This window comes from Chelonia mydas, chromosome 7 (assembly GCF_015237465.2).
Source record: "Chelonia mydas isolate rCheMyd1 chromosome 7, rCheMyd1.pri.v2, whole genome shotgun sequence".
Classification (NCBI taxonomy): domain Eukaryota; kingdom Metazoa; phylum Chordata; order Testudines; family Cheloniidae; genus Chelonia; species Chelonia mydas.
In genome coordinates this window covers 50,081,084-50,099,565 of record NC_057853.1, presented here as the reverse complement: position 1 = coordinate 50,099,565, position 18,482 = coordinate 50,081,084, and the positions used below count along the sequence as shown (strand labels likewise).

Genomic DNA, 18,482 nt, shown 5'->3' with positions numbered 1-18,482 from the left:
TGTGTGTACTGGGAGCGAAACAGCCTGGCCATTTGCTGCAGCTGGCCCTGGTCATTTGCTCTTGCCAAGTGCTGCGGTGGCTCCATGGGGCAGCGGGACCCACCCCTTCTCACCCGGGTGGGACAAGGCATTAGCACCTGGCCGCTCCCCCCCACTCCCTTCGCCACCTGCAGCCTGAGAGCCTGGCAGAGTTAACTCTGTGCTTGCCGTGGCACAGCTCCTCTGCTGGCCCCACCCGGAGCTGGGCGCCCTGCTGGTCCCTGCCCATGTGGGCACTGCCCCACATCCCCTCAGCCCAGCCTGGGAGACGCCTGCTGTGCCCCAGGAGCTCAGAGCACAGGCCTGGGCCCAGGACTCCTGGGGTCACATCCTACCTGATGCTGCCCCGCTGGGTGACCCTGGCGCAGCCCATCTGCTCCCAGCACCTCAGGTCCCCTCTGGGCAAGGGGCTGACGCTCCCACGGATGGCTGTTCCACTCTTGCCAGCCTACATCCCCTTCCTGTCCCCAAGGGCAGCAGGGCACTGACCCAGACGTCTCCGCTCCTCCCCACATTGAGCCAGAGCTCAGCATGCTCAGGGCAGCCAGGCTGCGCAGAGCCCACGGCAGCTGACCTCTGCCTGCTCTCCTGCCAGCCCCTGTGTGCTGGAGCTGTGGTCCCACTGGTCTCCCAGCCAGGGAACGGCTCCCCCAAGGCACCGAGGCCTTAAGAGGGGCTCCGGACCCCCTTGGGCTGCAGCTTTGAGAGCTCAGCAGGGGGCGCTCTTCCCTGGCTGTCAGGGGTTGTGCCAGCATGGGCGGGGAGCTGTGCAGCAGGGTGTGGGGCAGGAGGTTCTCCCTGGCCGACAGGCTGGCCCCCTTGCCCCTGTAGGGGGTGATCTCATTACCCATGCTGGGACCAGCCCTCAACCCCACTGCACCCCAGGCCCAGGAGCTGCGGTCCTGGCCAGGCTGTGGGGTGCCCTGCTCGGGGGGCTGTGGGGTGCACTGCCTGGGGGGGGGAGTGGGCTGCAGGAAGGCAAGTGCAGGCCGGGAGCTAAGCTGGCTGCGTTAGTGGAAATACACTGAGACCCATGCCTGGCGCCTCCTCTTTCCCGGCCGCCCCAGCCAGCCTGGCTCCCCTTCCCCCGCCCCCACAGGCAGCCTGGCTCCCGCCAGCGCTTCCTGTGCAGCAGGAAACTTGCCTCCTCCCACGACACATGGTCCCAATTTAGGGCCCTGCCCCCGGCCCCCTCTGCTGCCCAAGCCAAGTGTCAGGCCTGCAGAGGGGAGCAGAGCGCGGGCGGGTGCCCATCCCAGGCCAGGGGGAGCAGAGCGGGGGAGGGAGTGCCTGCCCCAGGCTGGGGGGAGCCAGGCATTGGCACACAGCAGCTACTCCCACTGCCCTACAGACCCCCTCTGATCCCCGGCGTTCAGCCTGTTTTTCTCGCTACCCTACAGCCCCCAGCTCATCCCCACAGCTCTGCCTGCTCCCAGAAATTCCCCACAGCCCCCCGCAGATCCCCACAGCTCCGCTCACTGCCCCAGAGCCCCACACTGCCCCACAGCTCCACCTTGCTGACCTACAGCCCCCCCACTGATCCCCACAGCTCAGCCTGCTCCCCCTGCTGCTCCACAGCCCCCTTCTTGCCCATATCTCAGCCTGCTCCCCCCACTGCCCCACAGTCCCTGCTGCCCCACAGTTCTGCTGCTCCCCCCACTGCCCTACAGCCCCCTTCTTGCCCATATCTCAGCCTGCTCCCCCCACTGCCCCACAGTCCTTGCTGCCCCACAACTCTGCCTGCTCCCCCTGCTGCCCCACAGCCCCCCACTGCCCCACAGCTCTGATGCTCCCCCCACTGCCCTACAGCCCCCCACTGCTCCCCACAGCTCTGCCTGCTCCCCCCACTGACCTACAACCCCCACCTCCCCCACAGCTCAGCCTGCTCCCACCACTGCCTTACAGCCCCCCAAGCCTCCCCACACTGCTTGCCTGCTCCCCCCTCTGCCCTACAGCCCCCCACTGCCACACAGCTCTGCCTTCCCCCTACTGCCCTACGGCCCCCCACTAATCCCCACAGCTCTGCCTGCGCCCCCCAGTGCCCCACAGCCCCCCAGTGCCCCACAGCTCTGCCTGCTTCCCCTGCTGCCCCACAGCGCTCTCGTGCAGCAAGGCCTGGCCAGGGGCAGGTCAGGGGTAGCTCTGCGTGGCAGAGAGAAAGGCAGCCACAGGGGCTGGGGCTGAAAGCTGCTTGACCATGCCCAGGCAGCTGTTGGCAGAGCCCCGGTCCCTGGGATGCCGGCTCCCAGCATGGTCCAGGCGTCAGGGGCTGGACAGCTCCCCACACCATGCGCACAGGATCTAGGCCCCGCATGCGTGCTGGGCCCTGCACCCAGGCAGAGGGCACAGCATAGGCCAGGCTCAACCATGTGCATGGCGCCCCTGCACTGCCCCGGCTGTGGCTCCCCTTGCTCCAGTGTCACCCAGAGTGGGGGATCCCTAGCTACAGCTGCAGCCCCTCACCCAGAGCCGTGCTCCCCTCCACCACCGAGATGCAGCCCATGCTGGGGAGGAACACGGTGCAGCCAGGCAGCCACCCCAGAACCGATAACAGCACACAGGAGATGGGAGTGTAACAGTGAGCCAGGACCCTGGGCGCACCCTCCCTGTGCCAACCTCCCCACGGCCACAGGCAGGGACCATCCCCACACTGTACCTCCAGGGCACAGGCCCTGTAGGGCCGCGCTGGGTATCGGGCCAGCCCTGACCGCCAGGGGAGACCCCCAGCCCACTCCCTGCAGCACAGCACCTCCTAGCGCTGCACTGGGGCATCGTTCAGCCCTGACTGCCAGAGCGCGGGCACCAGCATCCGGCAGCCCCCCAGCCACTGACTCTGCTGCCCTTGAGGAAGGCCCATCCCCCCTCCCGGTCATTCAGCCCCGAGCGGCCACCCCTGGGTGTGGGGGAGGTCATTGGCAAGGCCAGGCATGGGGTCTCACCTTGTAAGTGGCTGGGGGCATCAGGGGCTGGAAGTGGGCGAGCAGCGGCTCCGCAAGCTGCAGGAAACTGTTGCGGTAGGAGCCGAGGTCCTGATGCCCCCACACCAGCTTGTAGAGCTCCAGGCATGCCAGTCCAGCCACTGCCGCTGTTGTGGTGGCAATGGCGGGCACAATCCTGCCCGCCACCCGCTTGCTCTGCCAGGCAACAGGGAACTGTGTCAGCAGCTGCTGCCAGGGGCGGGCACAGGGCCCCAAACCTCGCAGCTCTCCTGGGGAGGGCCTTTGCCTCACCTCCACCCCTGCCCCCACCCTTCGTCTGTCCCCGGGGAGGCCCATAACCCCAGCCCCGACCCCACCCTGTGACTGTCCCCAGGGGGTCCGTTCCCCCACACCCATCCCGTGTCTGTGCCCAGGGGAACTGTTGACCCACCCCCATCCCACGTCCGTGGCCGGGGAGACTGTCGCCCCACTCCTGCCCCGTGCCTGTGCCCAGGGGGGCCATCACCCCTCCCCACGTCTGTCCCTGGGAGGCGCCTGGCCCCAGCCCCACCCTGCATCTGTCCCCAGGGAGGCCATCGCCTCCCCCCCCGTGTCTGTCCCCGGGGAGGCCATCGCCCCACCCCTGCCCCACATCTGTCCCCAGCGGTGCATGGTCCCGCCCTCACCCCACCCCTCTCCCTGGTCCCCCACACCTTGTGCCAGTCGGCGGGGGCAATGCCGTAGTTCACAGCCCGCAAGTTGGACGCAGCCATGATGAAATCTATATGGCTGTTGCTGTCATCATCCTGCAGGGCCAGCGCAAGAGGGGCATGATGAGAACCGGGGTGGACACCCACCCAGTGCCTGCAGGGGAAGCCCCCCGTAGCCGCCACCGATGGGCAAGGCCTAATCTGGTGAGGGCAGCCTGGCCTCACCCCACAGGACATAGGCAATGCCTGCCTTGCAAAGGGGGCAATGCTCCAGCACGTCTCTGACATTGAAGCCCTGTTCTGAGTGACATGGACAGCCAGCTGTCTGGCCACCCCGGCCACTTCCCGACCCGTGACCCTGCCCGACACTGCCTGGCCACCCCAGCCCTGCTCGACCCCGTATGGCCACCCTGGCCCCTGCCTGACCTGTGACCCCTGCCTGACCCCTGCCCAGGCCCATGCTCAATCCACCTGGCTTCAGTAGCCCTGCCCAACTGCTGCCTGACCCCACATGGCCACGCAGCCCCTGCCTGAGCCTGCATGGCTTCACTGGCTCCTGCCGACCCCACGTGGCAGTAATAGACAGTCCCTGCCCAGACAGCACCCACAGGGCAAAGGCCAGCGCACTGGTGGGGCCGTGTGCTCCACCCTGGCCCCTCATGCTCCCCCAAGGCGTGTTGGAATCTCCCACAGCCCCAGCCCCTGGGCGATGCCAACCAGGCCAGCCAACCAGGCCAGCCATGGCTCACAGCACCATGCCCCCTCCCCCCTGCCTGGGGAGAGTGACCCCAGCCACGCAGCCCCCACTACCTTCTCAAAGTGGATAGGCTCCATGCGGTGGGGTGCTACCGCAACCCCCCTCCAGCAGGGTCCATCTGCGCTCTGCCAGCTCCTGCCTCAGTGCTGCCAGCTGCTCCTCATCTGCAGGGGGCACAGAGAACAGTGGGGCTGCAGCTGGGGGCAGGTCTCCTGGGTCCATCTGTGGCATTCAGGGAACCCCCAAGCCAGGGGCAGGGTGGGGCAGCTCTGGCAGGAAGACCGGGGCTGAGTGCCATCCCAGGGTGAAGCCATGGACAGCAATGTCCCCAGCAGGCACTGCCCCAGGCTGCTCTAGGACGGTGCCAGGAGCCCTTCCAGGCCAGCAGAGCAGGAGCAGGGCCTGCGAGGTGCCCATTGGGGAGTGGGGCCAGTACACATCTCAGAGGGGCCCAGGGGCAGCATGGGACCTGCAGCCGAGCTTCAGGCAAGGAGCGGGCCAGGCTCAAGCCCTGACTGTGCCAAGGCCCTCTGAGCCCCAGCGAGGCGGTGTTGGAGTCAGGGCACCCCTTCCCCCGGAGGGCCAGGCTGGGACAGGATTCCCCTGGCCCAGGTCGGGGGGCACCCACCCGCCCTGGGCAGCAGGTACAAGCAGAAATGCAGGCTGGTGGGCAGGGGCTGCCCAAGGCAGCGCCTGCGAGGGAAATGTCTACTACAGAGGGGTCCGAGCCAGGCCAGCGAGCCTGCAGGTGTCTGCAGAGGGTGACAGGCTGCTCTGCACTGGGTCCTGGGGTGCCTGGCCGCCGACTCCCACAGGACAGAGCAGAGCTCCCCTCCCCCACCCCGGCCAGTGTCAAGCAGAGCTCCCAGCCCGCAGGCACCAGGCAGAGCCCCTCCCCCACAGCTGGCGCCAGGCAGAGCTCCCCGCCCTCGCCAGAGCCCACTTCCCTTCCCCCTGCATAGCCCCTGGCACCGTGACCCAAGCATGGCCCTTACCGACCCCGGCAGGCGCCTCCTCCATCTCCTCCTCCGTGACGGGGATCCGCACCCCCACCTCCGGCTGGAAGGGCGGCACGGCCATGGCCCGTAGCGTCTCCCTGGCAGCCGCCTGGTCGCGGGGCACCTGCAGCCTGTGCGTCTGGGCAAAGAGGCTGGCAGCTGTCATGATGTATTCCATGTGGGTGCTCTGCGAATACAGCCTGGCTCAGCAGGTGGGGAGGGAGGGGGCAGTCCCTGCCCACGCCCACCACTCCCCCTGCTCCCCCGCCCCACACTTCCCTTTCTGACCCCTCCCCCTGTTCTCTCTGTCCCACCACTCCCCCTGCTCTCCCTGTCCCACACCTCCATCTCCCACCTCTCCTGCCCGCCTGTAACCTGCACCATCACCCACCCATGCCCGGCACCATCATCCACCTGCCTGCCTGTCCTCTGAACGGTCACCCGTGCCCGGCACAATTGCCCTGTGCCATCATCCACCCACTTGCCTGTACCCTGCACTCTCACCCACCTGTGCCCAGCGGCCATGCCCACCTGCCCGCTGGTACACTGCCCATGCCTGTGACCAAGCCCTGCGCCATCATCCATCCGCCTGCCTCTACCCTGCACAGTCACCCACCCACACCCAGCAACATCGCCCTACGCCATCATGTACCCACCTGACTGTATCCTGCACCGTCACCAGCCCATGCCAGGCACCCTCGTCCACCTGCCTGCGTGTAATCTGCATCATCACTCACCTGTACCCTACACAGTCCACCCACACCTGGCACCATCGACCACCCACCATCGCCCTGTGCCACTATCTACCCGCCCGCCTGTACCCTGCACCGTCACCCACCCCACCCACCATAGCTCTGTACCATCATCCACCCACCCACCTGTACTGTGTACAGTCACCCACCCACGCCCAGCGCCCTCACCCATACACCTACCTTTACCCTGCACCATCCCACACCCAGCGCCCTTGATCACTCGCCTGCCTGTACCCTGCACCATCACCTGCCCATGCTGGCGCCATCGCCCTGTGCCATCATCCACACACCCGTCTGTACCCTGCACTGTCACCTGCCCACGCCCAGCGCCATCATCTACCCGCCCGCCTGTACCCTGCACCATCACCTGCCCACGCCTGGCGCCATTGATCCGTGCCATCATCCACACATCCGTCTGTGCCCTGCACCCACCCGCTTGTACCCTGCACTGTCACCAGCCCATGCCAGGCGCCCTTGTCCACCTGCCCGCATGTAATCTGCACCATCACCCACCCACGCCTGGCCCCCTCATTCACCCACCCACCTGTACCCTGCACCGTAATCCGCCCACGCCCGGAGCCCTCGCCCACCCACCCGTGCTTACCCTGCAACATCACCCAACCATGCCCAGTGCCCTCGCCCACCTGCCTGTGTGTACTCTACAATGTCACCCAGGCCCTGCACCATCATACACTCGCCCACCTGTACTCTGCACTGTCACCCGCCACCTCGCCATTACCCTGCGCCATCATCCACACGCCCGACTGTACTGTGCACAGTCACCCGCCCACGTCCAGCACCCTCGCCCACCTGCCCGCCTGTACCCTGCACCATTACCTGCCCACACCTAGTGCCATTGCCCTGCACTGTCACCCGCCCCACCCGCCATTGCCCTGTGCCATCATCCACACACCTACCTGTACCCTGCACCATCCCACGCCAAATGCCCTTGCTCACCTGCCCACCTGTACCCTGCTCCGTCACCCGCTCATGCGCAGCACCCTTGCCCACCCATGTGCCTGTACCCTGCACCATCACCTGCCCACACCCAGCACCATTGCCCTGTGCCATCATCCACACACCCATCTATACCGTGCACCCACTCGCCTGTACCCTGCACCGTCACCCACGCCCAGCACCATCATGAACCCGCCTGCCTGTACCCTGCTCTGTCACCCACCATCACCCGTGCCATCATCCACCCACCTACCTGTACCCTGCACCATCACCCACACACATCTGGCACACATGCCCACCCACCCTTACCGTCACCCGTGCCCACCTGCCCATGCCTGGCACCATCACTCACCTGCCCTAACCTACACCGTCACACACCCATGCCCAATGCCCTCGCCACCCATCATCACCCGTCGCTGTCGTCCGCCCACCCGCCTGTACCCTGCACTGTCACGCACACCCACCCGCCCATGCCCGGCACCATCACCCACCCACCCATACTTTGCACCATCACCCGCCCCCGCCCAGCACCCTTGCCCACCTGCCCATCTGTGCTCTGCACTGTCACCCATGCCCAGCACCATCACCCTGTGCCATCATCCATCCGCCTGCCTGTACCCTGCACTGTCACCCGCCTATACCCGGCATACTCTGTGACTGCGTAGGGAGTATTAACTGGGTAATACTGCATGGGAGTTTTACTAGTTTACTGTCTTCTGCTAACACGGGGCGTGCCTCCGTTTCCCTGGGGTACTGCACCAATACTAGAAATAAGGGTGTGACTTCACTGAGGGATGATACTTGAACGCCAGTATGTAGAAGATGGCAGCTGCCCTTTGTAACCTGAGCCCAGGAGGGGGTTGAGGCCAGGTGACACCTTCTGCCTGGGAAACTGGACAAAGGCTGGAGGAGGGACCGAGGGTGTGGCTGGGTGAGGCATCAGGAAGGGGTGTCAGTTTTGGAGCTGGCTGGGGAGATGGCGGGAGGCCCAGAACCTTGGTCTGGGCTCCCCACCCCCGAAGATGGAGCTGACTGAGGGGCCCTGTTTTCTGTACCTACAAGCTCTGTTTTAGACTGTGTTCCTGTCATCTAATAAACCTGCTGTTTTACGGGCTGGCCGAGAGTCACGGTGGATTGCAAGAAGTGGGGGTGAAGGGCCCTGACTCCCCCACGCTCCGTGACACCATCACACGCCCACACCTGGCGTCCTCGTCCACCCGCCCGCACTGTGCACCGTCACATGTGCTGGCACCATTGCCCTGCCCCATCATCCACCACCTACCTGTACCTGCACCCATCGCCCATGCACTGCCTGTCCCTGTACTGTCCCATGCCCGCACCCTCGCCCACCCACCCATACGTGCACTCTCACGCACGCCCGGCACCATCGCCCACGCACTATCGCCCTGCGCCATAATCCACCCCACCACCTGTACCATGCACTGTCACCCGTGCTCACCTGCCCATGCCCGGGGCCATCGCCCACCCATCATCACCCAGTGCCATCATCCACCCACCTGCCTGTACCCTGCACTGTCACCCGTCCACCCCCGGCACCATCGGCCACCCACCATCGCTCTGCGCCACCATCCACCCGCCTGCCTGTACCCTGCAGTCTCACCCCCAACATGAGCCCCGCCCCTAGCACAGGTCCCACCCCATGGGCCTCCGTCACCATAACCCAAACTCTAACACAGGCACCCCCCTACAGGGGCCACACCTCATCCATTAGCCCCAGCACAGAGCTCCCCCCAGCATGGGTCCTGGCTCCACCACTGGCCCCACCCCCCACCCGCAGGCACCCTTGACTGCTCCCCACTTACGTTGTCGCAGTCAAACTCCAGGGGCCGGGGGCATCTCTTGGGCGCTGCCCAGAAGGGGACCCCAGGGCTGGTCTCCTGGGGACAGGGGAAGCCAGGGGTCAGGCCAGGGCCAGGGAGGGGCCCAGCCAATGGAGGCTCCCCTCCCTGTGTGCAACTCCAGGGCAGGTCACAAGGACCAGGGGGCTGAGGCTCCATTGTGGGATGCGCAGCAGGGACTTGCGGGCCCAGGGAGCCCTGCAGAAGGGTGGACTGACGGTGTGGGGGGGCAGGGAGACAAGGGCCAAAGGGTTAGGATGGTGTCAAGAGGTGGATGGACAGAGGCCCGGGGGCAGTGAGAGCCCAGGAGTTCAGGTGGGGACCAGATCCATGAGAAGTGCAGGGGGCAGAGCCTGGTGTACTGAGCCTGGAGGCCCTGGGGGGGTGATTGGTGCCCAGAGGGATCAGAGCCCAGGGTACGAACCGGGGGATTGGAGCCTGGGGGAGATCAGAGCCAGGGGGGATAGGAGCCCGGGGTACCAAGCCGGGGGCTACTGAGGGGTGGGGATCGGAGCCTGGGGTACACAACAAGGGGGATCAGAGACCCAGGGCACTGAGCCAGGGGAGATCGGAGCCAGGGGCATTGATCCGAGGGGATGGGAGTCCGGGGCACTGAGCAAGGGGGGATGGGAGCCTGGGGCAATGAGCCAGTGGTATCAGAGCCTGAGGAATCAGGGCCCGGAGCATTGAACAGGGGGGATCAGAGCACGAGGTACTGAGCCGGGGGGTGTGATGTTATTGACATGAACTGTGACCGTACAGATCATTGCTGCAACCAAAGTCCTAGAGTGGCACCAAATCTTATACAAAGGAGGTCCAGTAAGATGTCTATGGAAAGGTTATGATCTGCTGGTTATGATGATGCTGTCTGTATGTGTGTATCATTTTTGTAGTTTAAGTTATGAATATTGGCTATGTACTTGTATATCAATGTGTTTTGATTCTAAGTGGTCTCAGTGAAGCATTTGGTCAGCTTCTTGAGAAAGGACTATTCTCAGTAAGTGCCCAATTAAGAGGAACAAAGAGGATGAGAGAATTACAGACCAGTCAGCCTCACTTTGCTCCTTGGAGCAAATAAACAAACCAGCCCGTTGTGAGCACACCCAGGATGATCAGGGCTAAGGCATCACCAGCAAGGATTGGTCAAGAACAAATCACGGCAAACCAGCCTTCCTGCTTCGTCGGGGTTCCTGGCCCAGTGGACAAGAGGGGAGCAGTAGAACTGATGTATCTTGACTTTAGTAAGACTTTTGACTCAGTCCCCCAAGACATTCTCATAAGCAAACTAGGAGAATGTGGTCTAGATCAGGGGTGGGAAAACTTTTTGACCCAAGGTCCACATCTGGGCGGGGAAATTGCATGCAGGGCCAAGAATGTAGGGCTGGGGCAGGGGGTTGGGATGCAGGAGGGGTGTGGAAGGGGGCTCAGGACAGGGGGTTGGGGTGCAGGAGGGGTGCAGCAGGGGGTTCAAGGTGGGGGGTTAGAGTGCGGGGTGCAGGAGGGTTCAGGGTGCAGACTCCGGCCCAGCGCCGCTTACCTTGAGCAGCTCGGGGGTGGCAGCGGCGCGCAGAGGGGCTAAGACAGGCTCCCTGCCTGCCCTGGCCCTGTGCTGCTCCTGGAAGCGGCCAGCGCCATGTCCCTGCGGCCCCTGGGGGAGGCAGGGCAGAGGGCTCCGCATGCTGCCCTCGCCTGCGAGCCGGATCCAAAGCCCTGGTGGGCCGGATGCGGCCCGCAGGCTGTAGTTTGCCCACCCTTGGTCTAGATGAAACTACTATAATGTGGGTGCACAATTGGCTGAAAAGCCATTCTCAAAGAGTAAAAAGAAAAGGAGTACTTGTGGCACCTTAGAGACTAACCAAATAAATTGGTTAGTCTCTAAGGTGCCACAAGTACTCCTTTTCTTTTTGCTAATACAGACTAACACGGCTGTTACTCTGAAACCTCTCAAAGAGTAGTTATACTGGGAGGGTGCATCTAGTGGGGTCCTGCAAGGGTCAGTCCTGCAACTAGTACTATTCAATGTTTTCATTAATAACGGATAATGGAGTTGTGACGTTATTAATATGAACTTGGACCGTATAGATCATTGTTGCCACCACTGTTACATATTTGCAGCAAATATTGTACAAAGATTGTCATGTAAGGTGACTATGGAAAGGTTATAATTTGCTGGGTATAATTATGCTATCTGAATGTGTGTATCATTTTTGTAGTTGAATTTATGAATATTGGCTATGTACTTGTATATCAATGTGTTTTGATTCTAAGTAGCCTCAGTGAAGCATTTGGTCAGCTTCTTGAGAAAGGACTATTCCCAGTGAGTGCCCAATCAAGAAACACTTAACTGACACTGGACTTTGGGAGACGCCAATCCACATCTGAGCTTTCCTGGGAACTTTCAAACTAACACGTAACCAATGGCGTTGGCCTGCAAACTGAGTCATGCAAGGACATGTGACTTGCCCATGTGACTCCAGACTCCATCTCGCTACTGTGATTTTCCACAGTCAGAACAAAGGGGTGTCCTTCCATGGGAAGGGACTACAAAAGGAAGCTGCACCTCCTCCATCTTGTCTTTAATCCTGGTTCTGACCTTTGGAGGGACTTCGCTACAAACTGAAGCTCTGAACAAAGGTCTGAATGACCCATCCCAGCTGTGGATGTACTCCAGAGACTTGATTTGAACCTGCAGCTTATTCCATCACTGCTACAAGCCTGAACCAAGAACTTTGCCATTACTGTATGTAATTGATTCCATTTAACCAATTCTAGCTCTCATCTATATCTTTTTCCTTTTATGAATAAACCTTTCGATTTTAGATTCTAAAGGATTGGCAACAGTGTGATTTGTGGGTAAGATCTGATTTATATATTGACCTGGATCTGGGGTTTGGTCCTTTAGGATCGAGAGAACCTTTTTTCTTGTACTGGGGTATTGGTTTTCATAACCATTCGTCCCCATAATGAGTGGCACTGATGGGGATACTGGAAAACTGGAGTGTCTAAGGGAATTGCTTGTATGACTTATGGTTAGCCAGTGGGGTAAAACCAAAGTCCTCTCTGTCTGTCTGGTTTGGTTTGCCTTAGAAGTGGAGAAACCCCAGCTTTGGGCTGTAACTGCCCTGCTCTAAGCAATTTGTCCTCAATTAGCAGCCGTGTTAGTCTGTATTCGCAAAAAGAAAAGGAGTACTTGTGGCACCTTAGAGACTGCATCTGATGAAGTGAGCTGTAGCTCACGAAAGCTTATGCTCAAATAAATTTGTTAGTTTCTAAGGTGCCACAAGTACTCCTTTTCTTTTTGTCCTGAATTGATACTCTCAGAAGTGTCCCACCAAAGGCAGCATCGTTACAGGGGGATGGGAGCCCATGGGCACTGAGCCGGGGGAGGATGGGAACCCGGGGCACTGAGCTCGGGGGATCGGAGCCAGAAATATTTAGCTGGGAGGATTGGAGCCCAAGGCATTGTGCCGTGGGGACGGGAGCCCAGAGTACTGAGGCCGGGGGGATGGGAGCCCGGGGCACCAAGCCAGGGGGATCAGAGACCACGGATACTGAACCAGGGGGATCAGAGCCCGGGGTGTCCGCAGTGCCGCTCACGTGGCTGGGCGGGAAAGCATGCAGCAGGTTTAGGATGGTGTGGCGATAGAGGCTTTCCCAGTGCTGCCTGGCCCAGCACACACAGTCCTGCCAGCTGCGCGGCTTCTCCTGCAGGCTGCTTCGCACCCCCTCCAGATCCTGCGTCGTCCACTGTCCCTCCAGGAAGGCTGGGTCCCTGTGGTACAGGGCAGTGTCAGGCCGAGCCCCCCCCCCCACACACATGGCGCAGCACAGTGCCAGAGCCAGGGCCTGGGGGGGAGGGTCACCCACCCAGAGAGAACCCAAACATCTTGGGCCCTTCCATGTTGGCCCCTGAGCCCTGGTACATGTGAGCTGCTGGGCCATGGAGACCACGGACAGGCCCCAATGTCAGAGCCCCCCTCTGGCCCCCCAAATCCTCAGTGAACCCCTCAACTGCCCAATCCCTGCCCCCCAGAATCCCCCTCCAGTCCCCAACCCCCACACCTCCCCTCAGCCGCCCCACCCCCCAGAGGCACCCTCAGCTGCCCAACCCCTGCCTCCCAGCACCCGCCTCAGCCCCCCAACCCCCACAGCTCCCTTTAGCCACCAAACCCCCATCCCCCAGAGCCACCCTACAGCCGCCTCCAGCCCACACTCACTCCAGGTATTTGTTGACATTCTCTGCAGGCACCTTGAAGAGCCCATCAAACTCATCCCGAGCCCACTGTGGGAGAGGGGGTGAGTTACACACAGGCTGGGGTCGCCCCACTCCCACCCAATCCCATCAGGGTGTGGGCAGGACCCCCATGCTGCCTCCTGGCACGGCCCATGCTGAGGGCCATATGCTCTGGCTGCTGGGCCCTCAGAGCCCCAGCTGTGGGATGGGAGCAGGGGCAGGTGGCCAGGGCAGGGGGTTTCTAGCAGGGGGCCAGGTGACAGCCCCCCAGGCCTAGTGCCAGGCCCCGAGACAGGGAGCTGGGCAGGGCCTGGGTCGTGTGCACAGTGTGTGCAGGGTGCGGGGGCTGCGAGTCCAAGGGGCTGAGTCAGCGTGGAGCAGCATGTAGGTAGGAGGGGCAGTGTGAGGGCTGGGAAGCAGGAAGGTCTGGCTAGCAGACCCCTGACAGCCCCTTCCTCTGCCAAATAAGCAGGCCAGAGGCCCAGCAAGGGGCTGGGAACGGCAGTGCCCTGAGAGCCACCTCGCAGGTCAGAGTGCTCCCCTGTCCCCCAGCCTGGCCCCAGGCACAGTCGCCCCTGCCCTCGCTGGGCCCTGGATGGCTTGGGCCTGCATCGGAGCCCCCAGCCTGGCCACTGGCTCCTGGACTTCGCAATAGGGTGGGCATCTGCTGGGCAGCTGGGGTCCGGGAAGGCACTGGCTGGGGACAGGGCACAGATTGGAGGTGGTTCAGGTCTGGGGCAGGGAGGAAGGGCTGGGCCTAACCTCAGGATGCAGGGAGGGGCCAGGCCCAGGCCAGGGTTGGGGAGAGCCCAATCTCTGGACAGAAGTGGGCCAGGCCGGGGGTGGGGAGGGGCCAGGAAGAGGCTCAGGGTGGAGAGAGCCCAGGTTCCAGATGCGGGGAGGGATGGCCACCTGTAGGGTGTGTTCGATGGTGCTGGGGAAGTGGCGCAGGGTGCACAGGGGCACGGCCGACTCCGTGAGGTCCTCGGAGCTCCCGAATGGCTGTGTCAGATAGGGCACGATGACCTGCACGTGGCCCTTGGTGCCCTCGGTGCCCGAGTCCAGCAGGGGCTTGAGGTAGCGGATGCAGCGGCCGTCCACATAGGCCCCTATGGGAAAAGAGTGGCAGGTCAGGGAGATGCCCCACTTCTGCCCCTCCCCCTGTCCAGGTAGCCTCTGCTGCTAGCCCCCCGGGAGGCACTGCCTTCTGGATGAGATCTCAGGAAGCTCCGCCCAGCAGAGATCCCCAGGAGATGCCCCAGCCAAGGGAGGCAGAGCAGAGACTGAGCCAAAGCTAGAGAAGGAAGCAGCAGCCTCTTCTCAGTGCCTGTCCCAGGCCAGTCTCTGTACCACGCGGGGCCTGTGGTGATGTGGGTGGGTGTGACAGGGGTGTGGGGGCACAGGCATGTGGAATGGCGGGGTGTGGGGCAAGGGCAGTGGCAGTATGTGGCGGGGGGCTTGGCCCCGGGCACTCAGGGCCAGGCTGCCTGTGGCAGTGCCCAGGCACTCACGGGCCTCCATGCTGTCCAGAGCATTGGCCACGCCATCCAGGGCCATGAAGAAGTCGTCCCCGTAGAGTGTCTCCGTGTCGGGCCCCACATGGTGCGGCTGGGCTGTCACCCTGGTCATGGGGTTCATGCGCCGTACAGCCGCCGCCGCCACCTCCGATTTCAGCTTCTGCAAGGGCCATGGGAGCCATGAGCAGAGGGGAGACCAGGGAGCATCACCCCCATCAGTGCTGCACCTCCCAGGGAGACCCCAGCCCAGGTGCTGGGCCAGGCTGGGCTGCTCCCTTGTTCTCTGCCAGCTCCACAGACCCCTTCTGGACCCAGAGCCAGTGGCAGTGAGGATAACGGACCAGGCTGTGGAAAGTCAGTGCCCCTGGCTGGTGCTCGACCCCTCACCAGGGACCCCTTGGGCCCAGGCAGGGGGCAAAGGGCAAGAGTCAGAGCCAGGCAGGAGGCTGCACTCCCACTCCCCTTCCCTCAGACCCACCCATCCTCATCCCCCACGCAGAACCGCCCAGGTAGGGGCTGCGGATCAGGAGTGCGGAGCACTGGCAGAGCTGTGGGAAGCCCAGGGCTGGGGCAGCAGGGGGCTGAAGGTCAGGAGTGTGGGGCACCAGCAGAGAGGGGGGAGCCCAGGGCTGGGGCAGCAGGGGGCTCCAGGTCAGGAGTGAGGGGTGTCAAGGGCTAGGGTTGCCAACCATCCCGGTTTCAAAGGGAGTCTCCTGGAACTGGGCTCAGTCTCCTGGAGGCTACTGAAGCCAAACTGGGAGATTTTAGGTGCTAAAAATCTGGCACCACAGCAGGGCCAAGGCAGGCTCCCTGCCTGCCCTGGCTCCATGCCGTTCCCGGAAGTGGCCGGCATGTCCCTGGGGTGGGGGCAGGGGGTCTTCATGCGCTGCCCCCGCCCCAAGAGCTGACTCTGCAGCTCCCACTGGCTGGAGTTTGCACCCCGCATCCCTTCCTGCCCAGGCTCAGCCCAGAGCCCCCTCCCACACTCCGAACCCCTCAGCCCCAGCCCAGAGCCCACACGCCCCCCTGCACCTCACCCCCCTGTCCCAGCCTGGTGAAAGTGAGTGAGGGTGGGGGACAACGAGCAACAGAGGGTACGGATGGAGTGAGTGGGCCGGGGCTTCGGAGAAGGGGCAGGGCGGGGCCTCAGGGAAAGGAGCGGGGCAGGGCTTTTGGATTTGTGTGATTAGACCATAGTCAAGGCCTTGCCCGGCCCTCGCCCCACTCACACCCACATCCCGCGGGCGGAAGAGCAGCTGCCGGCTGAGGTTGGAGCGCTCGATGGTGTCCATGTCCGTCACAGTGATGCTCCCGCCCTTGCCAGCCGCCAGCCCAATCATTGCAAAGTTCTTCAGCAGCTCACAGCCAATAGCTCCGGCTCCCACCTAGCGGGAGGAGGTGGGGTCAGCATGGTCCTGCTCTGAGCGCCCTGCCTCACCCACCCACTCTGCCCCCTAGCCCTCCGCCCCACCTCCTGGCCCCTCTCCCGACCTGCTCACCACAAAGTACTTCTGCCGGCCCAGCCTCTCCTGGAAGTCAGCCCCGAACACAGCGATCTGCCCATCATAGCGGCTGCCATGCTGTTAGAGCAGAGGGACAGATTGACATCAGCTCCCTCAGAGCACCCCTCCCCCAACCAGCTTCCCACACAGTGCCCCTCCCCCAGCTGGCTTCCCACACTGACCCCGTTCACCAGGGCCCACCCTGCTCCTCCCCCAGCCGGCTCCACGCATAAGGTTGCCAACTTTCTGATTGCAGAAAACCAAATACCCTTGCCCTGCCCCGAGGCCCCACCTCTGCCCTGTACGTTCTCTGAGGCCCTGCCCTCACTCACTCCATCCCCCACTCACTCCATCACTCGCTGTCCCCACCCTTGCTCACTTGCTCATTTTCCCCAGGCTGGGGAAGGGGGTTGTGGTGCAGGAGGGGGTTAGGGCTCCAGCTGTGGGTGTGGGCCCTGAGGTGGGGCCAAGGATGAGGGGCTTGGGGTGCAGGAGGGGGCTCCAGGCTGGGGCCGAGGGATTTGGAGTGTGGGAGGAGGCTCAGGGCTGGTGCAGAGGGTTGGGGTGTGGGAGGGGGGTGCCAAGTGGACTTTTAGTGACCCGCTAGGGTCCCTTTTCGACTGGGCATCCCAGTCAAAAACTGGACACCTAGCAACCCTATCACTGCACAGGGCTGGGTGAGGGGCCCGGCCCCAGAGCCAGTGGCTCTCAGGCTGTGTCCATCAGTGGGCGGCAGTGGGCACGGCACTCACCGGGGCACAGGACTTCTCCGTCAGCAGCGTAGTCCCCTGCTTGGGCAGGCACTCCAGTGCATCGAAGTAAAGCCATTGCTCCAGCGGCAAGAACTTCCCCGAGGCAGCCTGGGCACAGCGAGACGGGCAACATCAGTTCTCCTGGGACCCCAAGTGCCTGGCCAGTGCCCGCCTGTAGCGCAGGGCTAGCTGCTCTGGGTAGCAGAGCGGCTAGCAGCACCATGGGCTGGCTGCCACAGGAGGACCCAGCACACTGTGCCAGGCCCAGCAGTGTCACCAGGTGCCCAGCAGAGCAGAGCTGCCTGGCATGGGAACAGGCACCTGGGCATCCCCAGACCTTCCTACCCCATCCTGCTGCAAGGGACTGCACCCCCAGACCCCTGACCCCACTGCAATGGCACTGTGGCGGGTAATGCCACCTGCTGGCCATTTGTGCAGATGTAGCTCAGAGACAACAGGATCAGGATCCTGGGTCCCACCCAGGCCTGCCACTGGCTCCCTGTGAGCACGCAGGCCAGTCCCCAAGATGCGGGAGTCAGGGATCCTGCCCAGCCGCAGCACTACACACACGTGAGCCCTGCTTGTCACATCCCAGCAACCTACTTTGAAGCAACTAGCTCCTCTTCACTAGGGCACCTGCACTGGGACAGCCAGAGGCTACGGGTCAGGAGTGAGGGGCACTAGCAGAGCTGGGGGGGAACCAAGGGCTGGACTAGCAGGGGCTGCGAGTTGGGAGTGAGGGGCACCGGTAAAGCTGGGGAGGAGCCCAGGGATGGGCGAGCAGGAGGCTGTGGGGCGGGAGTGAGGGGCACCAGCAGAACGGGAGGCCCAGGGCTGGGCTAGCAGGGGCTGCAGGTTGTGAGTGAGGGGCATTGGCAGAGCTGCGGGGAGCCCAGGGCTGGGCTAGCAGGGGGCTGCAGGTCAGCAGTGACGGGCACCAGCAGAGCTGGGCTGATCCCAGAACGGGGCTAGTAGGGGGCTGTGGGGCGGGAGTGTGATGAAGTGGGGATTTTCCCTCGTTATGTTGTATGTGAGTCCTACTGTTGAGCCTATGTCAGCTTTACTGTTTTGCAGGGACTCGCTGCAGGAAGCACACAGTGTGGAAGGGGAGGCTGAATGCTGCGAGGTCAGACCCAGGACGGTCGAAGTTGCGTAAGCTTCTTGCCCTGGAGACAGTACGCTCAGAGAGGAGGCATGCTCCCCTGGAGTCCTGACTGGCTTCGTATGGAGTAGTTCCAGAGCATCGCCCGGTGACTCCGTCAGGGAGTGAGGGGCACGGGCGGATCTGGGAGGAGCCCAGAGCTGGGCTAGCCGGGGCCTGTGGGTCAGGAGTCAGGGGCACCAGCAGAGCTGGGGGGAGCCCACAACTGTGCTAGCAGGAGCTGTGGGGTGGGAGTGAGAGGCACTGGTAGAGCTGAGGGGAGCCCAGTGCTGGGCTAGCAGGGGGCTGTCAGGCGGGAGTGAGGGGCGTTGCAGATATAAGGGGA

General features: G+C 63.0%; 1 protein-coding gene across 1 annotated transcript in view; it reads right to left on the bottom strand.

The window, feature by feature from the left end:
• The window catches only part of UBA7 (ubiquitin like modifier activating enzyme 7), a 42,076-nt gene that overhangs the window by 3,544 nt on the left and 20,050 nt on the right, over positions 1-18,482 (bottom strand). The window contains 13 exon segments of the mRNA XM_043551114.1: positions 2,979-3,173; positions 3,671-3,763; positions 4,478-4,507; positions 4,509-4,588; positions 5,420-5,609; positions 8,955-9,029; positions 12,588-12,762; positions 13,208-13,272; positions 14,137-14,333; positions 14,736-14,901; positions 15,971-16,126; positions 16,241-16,321; positions 16,996-17,103. Coding sequence (XP_043407049.1) covers positions 2,979-3,173; positions 3,671-3,763; positions 4,478-4,507; positions 4,509-4,588; positions 5,420-5,609; positions 8,955-9,029; positions 12,588-12,762; positions 13,208-13,272; positions 14,137-14,333; positions 14,736-14,901; positions 15,971-16,126; positions 16,241-16,321; positions 16,996-17,103 — 1,611 coding nt within the window.